General features: G+C 46.0%; 1 protein-coding gene across 1 annotated transcript in view; it reads right to left on the bottom strand.

Moving 5' to 3' along the window:
- Nucleotides 1-11,921: 11,921 nt before the first annotated feature.
- Nucleotides 11,922-12,471, bottom strand: part of BCAT2 (branched chain amino-acid transaminase 2, mitochondrial) — a 20,699-nt gene continuing 20,149 nt past the window's right edge. Inside the window, exon 11 of the mRNA XM_006898687.1 lies at nt 11,922-11,960. Within this exon, the coding sequence (XP_006898749.1) occupies nt 11,922-11,960 (39 nt within the window). The remainder of the gene's footprint in view (nt 11,961-12,471) is intronic.

Below are 12,471 nucleotides of genomic sequence, written 5' to 3'. Positions count from 1 at the left end.
TTCTCTCCCTCATCTGTGTCAATGCAGTATACACAATTTATCCCATCTTTCTCAGTCTCCCCATGACCCCGATGTCAGTCCTGTTTTACAACAGTGGGACTATGCAATATTTGTCCTTTCATGACTGAGATATTTCACTCAGCATAATGTCCTCCAGGGCCACCCATTTGTATATTTCATGAGTTCCTTATTTTTCAATGCAGCATAGTATTACATTGTGTGAATAGAGCTTCTCTAGCCATTCATTTGCTGATGGGCACCTAGGTTGTTTCCAACTCTTTGCTATTGTAAACATGGTTATGCATGAATTTTTTTTTTAATTTTTTTTCTCGCTGTTAAAGCGGTATGCTGTCCATTCCTGAGAACTTATTTTTTGCCAATTCTTTCAGAGCAGCTTGAACCTCCTCCATCACCACAGGCTCATACATTGTTTCATGAAATTCTTCTGTGTCAGTCAATTCCTTTTGGTACAGTGACTCTGTATACTCCTTCCATCTTCTTGTAATGCTGCCTGGATTATTTAATATTCTGCCCAAAGCATCCTTAAGAATTTCAATTTAAGGCTTGAATTTGTTCTTCAGTTCCTTCAGGGTAAGAAATGTGGAGGGAGTTCGGCCCCTTTGGTTTTCTGACTCCAGCTCTTTGCACATTTCATTGTAATACTTTACTTTGTCTTCCCGCACTGCCCTTTGAAATCTTCTGTTCAGCTTCTTAGTATCTTGATTTCTTCCCTTTGCTTTGGCTTCTTGGCACTCTTGCACAATATTCAAAGTGTCTTCTGATATCCATCTTGGTCTTTTCTTCCTCCTGTTTTTTTAATGAGGCCCTGCCTTCTTCCTAGATGATATTCTTGGTATTACACAGAGAGAGAGAGACAGAGAGAGAGAGAGAGAGAGAGAGAGAGAGAGCGCGAGCTCGTCTGGTCTTCCCTCATTAGTGTTAAAAGCCTCAAACCTGTTCCTGAGATGGTTTTGAAATCAAAGTGGAGTTATTGCTGTTATGTGCCATCGAGTCTCCTGTGACTCAAAGCGACCCTATGTACAATAGTCCTAAACCCTGCTTTATCCTGTGCCAACCTTATTGTCTCTGACACACCTACCCTCATTACCCCAGTCCCTGAATCAATCCATCTCATCAAGGGCCTTCCCCTCTTGCGCTGTCCCTCCACCCTCCCAAGCATGATGTCCCTCTCCAAGGACTGGTCCCTCTTTGTAACATGTCCAAAGTATGTCAGACGAAGCTTCGGAATCCTTGCCTCCAAGAAGCAGCCTGGTTTCACCCTCTCCAGGACGAAGCTGTTTATTCTCCTAGCAGTCCGTGGTATATTCAATACTCTTCTCCAAACTTAAAGACATTTCATTGTCAGAGACAATAAGATTGGCACGGGAGAGAGCAGGGTTTAAGGCTGTTGTACAGAGGGTCACTATGGGTCACAGGTGACTTGATGGCACATAACAGTAACATTAAAGAGGATTTCTAAAAAAATAAAGTCATTCATAAAAAAGTAAACAAACTTGCAGTTCAAATCCACCAGATGCTCTGCTGGAGAAGGAGGGGACAATCTTCTCCCGTACCAGTCAGATCTGATTTGACGGTACAGGTAAAAACAATACAATTTTTTTAAAAAAGTAAACAAACTCAAAACAACACAACAGCTACATGAGCGTCTTCCCATCTTGTGATGACTCCTCGGGTGTCAGAGTCAAACTGTGTCCAGGCCTTTCTTCTTCAGAACATCTGGGTGAAGAAACCACCAGGGCTCCTTTTTGTTCTGCCAGTATTATTCTCCCAAATGAGTGGCTGGTCTTATGAACTAACAGCGGGTTATTGGGATAAACTGAGAAAGGTCCAAGTACCTCCGTTTCAGCCCACTTATCTGAACAATGAGTGCAGTGGGAACCTTAGCCAGAGTCTAATTGGTCAGGACTAATGAAACTACATGTAAAATCCTCTCACCCTTGTGACTCATCGTTCAAACAATGGACAGGCATATACCACGAACAGTAACACCAGAAAGCAATATCTTCCTTTGAACAACCCAGGAGAGCTCTGGTGGCCTAGTGACAAGACGTTGCACTGCAATCCCAGAGGTACGGGGTTCAAATCCCCCAGATGCTCTGCTGGAGAAGGAGGGGCCATCTCCTCCTGTACCAGTCAGATATGATTTGAGGGTACACATAAAAATAATACAATAAAAAGTAAAAAGGAAAAAAAAAACAACCCAGGAGATCAAAAGAGCAACATTCTCCCAGAGAAAAGAGCTCAGCAAGACAGGAGAGGATATAAGGGTGAGTGGAAACAAGAATAAGTGGGAGGGATTGAGGAGAGTGCTGTTGCAAGGTGGGTGTCCTCAAACAAGCTGTGTACGAATGATTGGCACCAGCAGTCAGGAAACCAGAAGATGAATTGCATTGGGAAGGTCTGCTGTCAGGGACCTCTCTAGAGGGCTCAAGAGCAACGATGTCAGTCTGGAGACTAAGGTGCACATGATCCAGGCCATGGTCTTCACAATTACTTGCTATCCATCAGGAAGCTGGACTATAACTAAGCATGACCGAAGGCGAATTGATGCCTTTGAGTTGTGGTGCAGGAGAAGAGTGTTGAACTTACCCTGGACTGCTGGACTGTCAGGGGAAAAAAAAATAATCTGTCCTGCAGATGGTGAAACCAGCCTGCCCCCTGGAGGCAATGGTATTGAGGCTCCTTCTGACATACTTTGGGCACTTGGACAAAATCAGTTCTTGGAGAGGGACGTCATGCTTGGAAGAGCAGAGGGACAGAGCAGGAAAGGAATACCCGGAATGAGACGGATTGATGCAGTGACTGGAGAAATGGCATTAGGTCTCAAAGGCAAAGCGATTGACTCAGGATAGAACACGTTTCAGAGCTAATGTACGAAGGGTTGCTGTGAGTCTCAGGAGACTTGATGGCGCATAACAACAACATGAACGATTGCATGGATAACCAGTCGGCTCTGTAAAGTGTGGTTCAAAAAAGGGAAAATGAGGCAGCATGGCGCTGGAGACCACTTTGAAAGTCATCTACAGAACCTGGTTCTATGGAAGCTGTTGGCTATGATGTGGTGAGCCGTAGGGTGGAATGTTGATTCGTTAAGTGAAGTGAGGAGATGTGATAAGGCCTCATATTTAAAAACCCATTAGGGGCGAGCTCTGGTGGCCTAGTGGCAGGAAACTGCACTGCAATCCCAGAGGTACACAGTTCAAATCCACCAGATGCTCTGCTGAAGAAGGCGGAACAATCGCCTCCTGTACCAGTCAGATCCAATTTGAAGGTACATTCATTAAATATATGAATGAATGAATGAGTAAATAAATAAATATTATTTTTTTTAAAACCCAGTAGGTACATTGTTTTCTGTCAAACATTCTTCTAAGTAGTATAGCCTTAGTCTGTGCATTGCTGTACAGAGGTAACTCGTGGTTGCTGTGATGTTGAATTCTTTGACACTGATGTGCCAAATGCGAGAATGGTCACCCATGGTGGACAGTGTTTGGTGGAACTCCCTGATTAAAAACAAGCTTGGAAGCAGGAGTGGCATCCACTTCCGAAATGGCTTGCCTCCAAAAACTCTATGAACAGTGCTCAAGGCCTTTCATTCACAGGGTCACTATGAGTCGTGTACGACTCAACAGCACTTAACAATAACTTAACAACAACAACAAATTGAAAACAGCAACTCCAAAGTTTTGATGAGAAGCTGAGGGGGAAGTGAGTGTGCTGGAACGGAGGGGGGATCACTTGGAGAAGGAGGGTGAGGCTGTTAGCACAGCCTGAATGCCGGTAACGCACTGAATTGCACCAGAAGAAATTGTTGAAATGGGGTATGACTACATAATGCAGGGATATAAAGTGAGTAATGGTCTTCACAATCACTTGTTATGCATCAGAGAGTTGGACAATGATCAAGGAGGATAGAAGGAGAATTGATGCCTTTGAGCTGTGGTGCTGGAGAAGAGTACTGAGAATACCATGGACTGCTAGGAAAACAAACAGATTTGTCCTGGAAAGGGTTAAACTGGGTGGCTCCTTGGAGGCAAGGATTCTGAGGCTCCGTCTAACATACTTTGGACATGTTGTGAGGAGAGACCGGTCCTTGGAGAAGGACATCATGCTTGGGAGGGTGGAGGGACGGCGCACGAGGGGAAGACCCTTTATGAGGTGGATTGATTCAGTGACTGGGGTAATCGGGATGGGAGTGTTGGAGACAGTGCGATTGGCACAGGACTGAGCAGAGTACAGGGCTGTTGTACATAGGGTCGCTATGAGTCGCAAGCGACTCAACGGCACATAACAATAACAACAACAATGGATCGTTCAGATGTGATAAATGCTCCCCTAGACTGGGGAATTGCTACCCCACAGCCCAGCTTCTTACCACCCCAATGACCTTGGGCAGAGGACCTCACCTCTCTCAATCTTTTTGTCCTCTAGATGTAGAGATGAGATAATGACTCTAGGCACCAGGCACCTGCAGCACAGGGCAGCCTTAGAGAACCTGTCCTCATTAACCACATACCTTTTGGGGGAGGAACCCTTATCATCTTGCAGGATTTATAAGCCCCAAACAAATCCACATACACACACATAGAAACAAATCCACAGACATCAACTCAATTTCCCGTACAGGGATTCTGCAGAACAGCATGGAATTACTCCTTAGAATTTCCAAGTCTGCAACCTCCCGGCTTGCTGAAACCAAGGAGGACGTGAGGCATTTGCTGCAGAAGGTCAAGGACTGTAGTCTTGAATATGAATTGAAGTTCAACATCAAGAAAGCAAAGATCCTCACCACTGGCCTGATTGGCAGCTTCAAGATAGACTGAGAAGAGATTGGAGAAGAGATTGAAATTGTTAATACTTCAGCTTGCTTGGTTCCACAGTCAACACTCTTGGCACCTGCAGTCAGGAAAGCAAAAGACGAATTGCACTGGGGAAGTCTGATGTCAGGGACCTCTCTAGAGTACTGAAGAGCAATGATGTCATTCCAGGGACTAAGGTGCACCTGATCCAAGTCATGGTCTTCACAATTACATGCTGTCCATCAGAAAGATGGACACTAAGGATGATAGAAGAAGGGTCAATGCTTTTGAGTTGTGGTGCTGGAGATGAGTGTTAAACATACCTCAGACTTTCAGAATAAGCAGGTCTGTCCTAGAGAGGGTGAAACCAGGCTGCTCCCGGGAGGCAAGAAATTTGAAGCTCTGTCTCACATCTTTTTAAGCATGTGGCCCGGAGGAAGCAGTCCTTGGAGAAGGACATCGTGCTTGGAAAGGTGAAATGACAGCACAGGAGAGAAAGACCCAGGATGAGATGGATTGACTGGAGAAATGGAATTAGGTCTGTTGGAGAAGATGAGATTGGCTCAGGATAGGGCAGGCTCTAGAGCTAATGGACATAGGGTTGTTATGAGTCACAGACAGGCAAGTTGATGGCACAACAACAACCTTTATGGAAACTAGTTGCTGGTGTTTGGCATATCTTTCTGCTACAGAGAAACTGGTGGGTTTTCAAGGGCTGTGACCTTTTGGAAGCAGATTGCCAGGCCTTTCTTCCAAAGAACATATCTTTGAATTTTTTTTTAAATATTATTTTGTGTGTGTGTACCATCAAATCAGATCTGACTGGTACAGGAGGAGATTGTCCCTCCTTCTCCAGCATAGCATCTGGTAGATTCGAACAGCGCACCTCTGGGATTGCAGTGCAGCTTCTTGCCACTAGGCCAGCACCGGAGCTCCCTTCAAGGAACATCTGGGTGGAATGGAATTACAAGAACTTTAACCACTGCATCACTCCACTCAGGCTACCCTTTATAAGCGCGTTTCTGCAACATCGCCTAAAGGCAATCTTCCCAAACGTGTATGTATATTTAAGATTGAAATAAAAATTATTCCATTTTGCTGACTTTCAGACCCTAAAATCCCCTATTCCAGGAATAGTAAATAATCTGATTATCCCCGCTCCAGGAGATAAAACAGGAAGTGCTGGAAATAATGGGGAAAGGCCCCAGACACCTTCTCACTTCTGTGACTACTCCCAACCAGTCAATGTGGGATGGATCAATATCCGATTGAACATATTTGCTATACACTCAGCCAGTTTTGCTTCTGGACTTCATTTGGACTTTTCAGTGTTTACTAGGTTACGTTGTTAACTGTCACACTGACCCCAAGCACAACAAAAAGAAATGCTGCCATGATAAATTGTGGGTCACATCATAGTGGTGAACATTGGTTAATTTTTATTTTTTGGAAGTATATTGCCAGCTCTTTCCTCCTAGTCTGTCTTTGTCCGGAAGTTGCACTGAGACCTCTTTAGTATCATTCTTGTGTGTACTGTGGAGTGAAAACAAACCCCTAGCTGACACTCCAGCGGGGTTTCAGAGGCAGTAAATAACACAGAAGCTGGGCCCCCCAATCAACACTGTTGGCACCAGCAGTCATGAAATCAAAAGATGAATTGCATTAGGAAAATCTGCCAAAGAGCAGATTTCTAAAGAGCAACGATGTCAGTCTAGAGAGTAAGGTGTGCCTGGTTTGGAGTGCTAAAGAGTAACGATGTCAGGATGGCAGTCTAGAGACTAGTGCGCCTGATTCAAGCCATGGTTTTCAAAATTACTTGATGGGAGCTCTGGTGGTCTAGTGACAAAAAAGCTGCACTGCAGTCTCAGAGGTGCGCAGTTCGAATCCACCAGATGCTCTGCTGGAGAAGGAGGGACAATCTCCTGTACCAGTCAGATCCGATTAGATGGCACACACACACAAAATCATAAAATAAAATTTAAAAAAATTACTTGATGTGCATCAGTGAGCTGGACAATGACTAAAGATGATAGAAGAAGAATTGATGCCTTTAAGTTGTAGTGCTGGAGAAGAGTATTGAACATACCACTAACGGCCAAAAAGATAAGTGTGTCCTGGAGAGGGTGAAAACAAGTTAGTCCTTGGAGGCTAGAATTTTGAAGCTCCATCTCACATACTTTGGGCAGGTGGCCAGAAGCGACCAGTCCTTGGAGAAGGATATCATGCTTGGAAGGATGGAGGGGACAGGTGCAGGAAAGGAAGACCCTGAATGAGACGGATTGGCACAGTAAGTGGGGCAGTGGGAGTAGGTCTGTCAGAGACAGTGAGATTGGCTGGAGATAGGAGGGTTCAGAGCTATCGTGCATAGGGTCCTATGAGTCAGAGGCGACTCGATAGCTCATAACATTAATACATCACACAGGAGGAGACTGACCACCTTCATCCTGTGCTGGTGTATTTGAACCAGTGCTTTAAGATTAACAATATATCTCCTTATCCCAGGCCACCAGAGTCTCCAGTGACAAATGGGTACATTGGATGAGAATCGACTCCAGGACCCCCACAGAAAAGATTAAAAACCTACCACCAAATCCATGCTGTGGTTCCCACGCTAACGACTTAAGTTTCCAAAATTGGATTCATTTTCTCTTCTTCTGGGCTTTGACAGTTTATGTCCAATACTGACCGCTAGATGGCGATAAAGGTGCGTTATCTAGAGGAAGCGCCGAGCCCGGATGCTCTGGTCGCTGATAATCTAAAGGTTAGCAGTTCGAATCACTGTAGTAAAATGAGCAATCTTTGTTCATATTAAATAAATAATTCTTTACAGCCTCAGAAATGCGAAGAAGGAATATTGTGATTCAGAATCAGCCCAAGGGCAGTGAGTTGGGTTTGGTTATTTAAAATATTCCGTTTTTCTCATCACTCAGTACAATTTTACTTTCTCCTATTTTTTCATCTAATGGAATTGTCTTAGAGCCAAGTCTCAAAGTCAGCTTGAGGAAAAGTAAACGTAGTTTACTGAGGGATGGAGACAGTCCAGACCAGGGACCGCGTGCAAACAGCCCCACCTCAACTGCCAAACAAGACAGATCTTTGTTAAAACGTCATTGATTTGCTTTCTTTCTTTTTAAAGTTTTTATTATTATTTGCATAAATACGAATACTATTTATTTTTCATTCAATCATTTATCAGCCATTAAAAATCATTACAAAAAATCATTACCACTGATCAATATAATTAATGGAAATACAATATCTACTCAACCCCTTTTTGGGCATATTGCTTTTTTTAAATTTTATTTTATTTATTTGTGTGTGTGTGTGTGTGTGTGTGTGTGTGTGTGTGTGTACCGTCAAATCGGATCTGATGAGTACAGGAGATTGCCCCTCCTTCTCCTGCAGAGCGTCTGGTGGATTCGAACGGGTATATTGCCTTTACATTTGTCTAATCTATCTGATCTTGGAAGCAGGAGCGGCATCCACTTCCATAATCACTTCCCTCTGGAAACCCTATAAACCTGGAGAAAGGACGAAAGTGATACAGGAAGTATCCAGGACTTTTGTTCATAGGGTTGCTAGGAGTCACCTGCGACTCGATGGCACTTGACAACAACTTATTTTTTCTATCTGAAAATATAAGATATTATATTCTTACACTATTGATCAAGAAATAAAGGTTATAAAATTTGTAGTTAGCCAAAAGATTAGGAAGCTCTCCATTTCGGAACAGTCTCAGGTCAGCATCTAACCCAGCTACTCTTTAAATAAGAACCCTCCTTGGGCACACAGCTCAGGCCACGGAGCCCCAGAAAGAGGATTTGAGTATCATAGGGGCCCAAGAAAATGAAATTAACACACTACAAATCATGAGAAAGCTTACAAAAGTAGCTTAACGTTTGTGTTTTATTTTGATTAATTGTTTTAAGTAAAAACATCCAGAGATGGGGAATCTCAGGATGCAAGGACATTGACTTTCTCACCTTCGTGCCTCCCTCAATGTGAGGGGCCACCACACTCTTCACGGGCACAAAACGGCTGCAGCAGCTCCGACCATCACACCCTCATATAAGCACAGTCCAGCAAGCAGGGAAGAAGAGGGAGACCCCTGGATTCTTTCCCAGCGAATCAAAGTGTTCCCAGAGGCCTCCAGTGTTGGGGAATGTTGGGGAGACAGGGAGGGCCTCTGGCCAGGACAGATCACCCAATCTCTGGATAAATGCAAGCCTCCCAACGGGCTTTAATATGGGGTAGAGAAAGCTCTCCTGTGTTTGGCTGTACCGGCTCCAGAAAGCTCGCCATCTGGGAAGACAGCTGCCTCATCTGTTGCGCTGAGAGTGGTCCACACAAGGACGGGTTCTCCTATCCAATCCGCATGTCCCATGTCTGCAAACCCAACCCTATCCTGTCTTCTTGTCTACTTGCTTGTATATAAGTGTGCTGCAGCCCCCAATAAAATTGAGCTGGAACCAGGGAGCTCTGGTGGCCTAGTGGCAAGAAGTTGCACTGCAATCCCAGAGGTGGTGGTGGTTGTTATGTGCCATCGAGTCACTTGCGACTCATAGCGACCCTATGTACAACAGCCCTAAACTCTGCTCTGTCTCCGATATACCTACCCCCATTACCCCAGTCACTGAATCAGTCCATCTCATAGAGGGTCTTCCCCTCCTGCGCTAGAGGTACGTGGTTCAAATCCATCAGGTGCTCTGCTGGAGAAGGAGGAACAATATCCTTCTGTATCAGTCAGATCTGATTTGACGGTACACACACACACACACACACACACACACAATTTTTTTAAAAATTGAGCTGGATCGACTCTCTGAATGGCTCCTAGAGTGGTGTGTCTCTGTTGTGCTTACTCCTATCATGGTGTCGCTGTTCACTGCCAGACAGCAACACTCCAGTACATTCCCCCTTGATTCTCCTTGGCCTCATAAGTCCTGTTGGCACAGTAGGATAAGTGTTGGGTGGTGAACAAAAAGGTTAGCAGTTTAAACCCACCAGTTGTTCATCAAGAGAAAGGCAGCGAGGCAATCTGCTTCTGTTAAGATCTACAGCCTCAGTGAGGGGAAGATGAGCACAGTATGAGGATGTTAATCACACAGGGGATTGCCCTGGTGTCGCACTGGTTTAGCAGTGAACCACAAAGTAAGTAGGTGGTTCATACTCACCTATCAGCTCTTCAGCAGAAAGATCTAGCCGCCTGCCTCTGTCACGATGATGGCCAAGAAAGGTCTCTGAGGTCGTGTTAATCTGTCACACGGTGTCACAATGCATTGGTGTGGACTTGACAGCACCCAACAAGAGATTTGAAGGGGAGCTCTGGTGGCCTAGTGGCAAGGAGCTGCAACTACAATCCCAGAGGCACACGGTTCGAATCCACCAGATGCTCTGCCGGGGAAGGAGGGACAATCTCCTCCTGTATCAGTCAGATCTGATTTGACAGTACACTCACACAAAAATAATAAAAAATAAAAATTTTTTTAAAACACACAAAGAGATTTGAGATACATGAGAATGCTAGTTCAGGGATAGAACTCTGGGTTCCGCCCCTGCCCAGTGCAGCTGGTACCCAGCCAGTGCCCTCTACAAAGCAGAGGCCTTTGGGTCATGATGTTTCCAGTCTCCGACTAGGAAGAAAGGCCTGGCAACCTATTAAAACCAGCCCATGTAGAACCTGTGGTTCTATCAGCCTCCGATCAACTTGAAAGTTCAGGCCTAGGCAGTTTTATTTTCTTGTGCATGGGGGCAAATTTCTGACCGTTCACAACAGATTTCAGAAACTTCTAGATGTCCGTCTCCTCTGAGTGGGGTGTTGGGCAGGGAGGGCCACAGGGAAGCTGTCAGGGAGTTCTGGTGACCCATTGGGTAGAGTTGTGCAGCCTATCTTTGGGTAGACAGTTCAAATCCACCAGCTGCTTCATGGAAGAAAGATGGGCACTCTCCTCTTGTGCAATTTACAGCGTCTGAAAACCCACGGGAGGGTTAGCTATGAGGCCTTTCCCATTTGAGGGTACCTAACAGCAACATAGGGAAGCTGTGAGCAGGGCTGAAGCAGGGAAAGATCTGGGTGTTGAAAGACTCCTTTAGGGCCCAGGAGGGGTTAGAAGGAACAGGACAGGGCTGAGAGAGCAGAGTCAGGGGCCAGGAAGAACTGGGTGCATGGTGTGATGGTATCTAAGTCAGGGACATTGGGAGGAGCAGATGAGGGCAGGGTGTGGTGGACGTTAAACTCCCTGAGAGAGGAACCAAGGGCCCTAATAACTATTAACCGAAAGATCTCATGTTGCCAGTCTGAGCCCATTAAGCCTTTCAGCTTTGGAAGGGCTTGGGGCCCACTCCGTACTGTCTCTGCAGGGTCAAAAACGTCATGATGGGCCTGACAGCAAAGCTCTTGGTTTTGGTGTTTAGAAAGAAATGGGTTGAAGGGAGCTCTGGTGGCCTAGTGGCAAGACACAGCACTGCAATCCCAGAGGTACGCGGTTCAAATCCACCAGATGCTCTGCTGGAGAAGGAGGGGGCAATCTCCTCCTGTACCAGTCAGATCTCATTTGACGGTACATGTAAAAAATAATACAATAAAAATAAAGAAAAAATATCATTTAATAAAGAAAATTTAAAAAAAAAGAAAAAAAGAAACAGGTTGACGTGCATCCTGGCGAAGACCCCCGTTGTTCAGGTCGCATCAGCAGAGACGACAAACTCAAGTCTTGATCTTTGGCATTTTATTTGAAAATTGCAGCATAAAAGAAGAAATAAAACACAAAACACTAAAATCAACGGCAGCACCGGGGGTTCCGGCAAGAGAACGGAGATGCAGAGTCTTGACCCATAGCACTGGACAGGAGGGGGACCAGGTCCCCCGAGGCCCGCGTGGAGCTAGGGGCCCATCGGGCTAAGGGGTCGGGACGCCTGGGTCCCGCCCTTATGGCTTTGGGATGCAGCGACCACGCGGGGGCGCCCGAGACCCAGGCGCCACGCACTTGGCCTTTCACATTGCACTTGAGGTGAGTCATTGGTGGGAAGGCGACGAGGACTGACCGGGACGAAACGCTACACGTGGGTAGGTCCGAGGGTGGTGGCGCACCGTCCGCAGCGTCACACCGGGAGCATCCACTCGTGGGCACTGGTTCCATACTGCCGGGCAAGGGAGGTGCAGCGTAAGGGGAAAGACCGCACTGCAACTCCCAGCAGCCCCTGGGGCACCCCTGCCTGAGCGCTTACGGAGCTGTACCCGCAGAGCCTCCTGGGAAATGTAGTCCAATCCCTAGAAACCCTCTAACAATTATGGCTAGGGAGCGGGGATTCCTGACCCAGAGGGCAGAAGAGGCCAGAAAATGCTGTTTTGTAGAAAGGAGCTGTGATGAGCCTTTTGGAAAAATTAGTTCCCAGTTGTGGTAAAGGGAGAAAGGTTCAAGGCTCACAAGAAAAGTTGGTCTAGTGTGTCCAGAGGGTCCCTGGAACAGCAGCTTCCAAGAATGGGAATGACCAGAGGCTCCTTCCTGGAGGAACCATTCCAGGGCCAGAGTGCAAGCCAAGTCCAGAGGCTCCTGGGGAATTTCTCAGGCCAAGCGGCAGCCCTGGGCTCAGAGGGCTTCTGAGGAAGGCTGGCTTTGATCCAGAGGCCCAAGCAAAGGAGACTTCTCAC

This window comes from Elephantulus edwardii, unplaced genomic scaffold (genome assembly GCF_000299155.1).
Source record: "Elephantulus edwardii isolate Elephantulus edwardi_28Jun2011 unplaced genomic scaffold, EleEdw1.0 scaffold00236, whole genome shotgun sequence".
In the NCBI taxonomy this organism is placed as follows: domain Eukaryota; kingdom Metazoa; phylum Chordata; class Mammalia; order Macroscelidea; family Macroscelididae; genus Elephantulus; species Elephantulus edwardii.
Note: the sequence above shows the minus strand (reverse complement) of the source record. Positions and strands in the feature narration are given on the sequence as shown.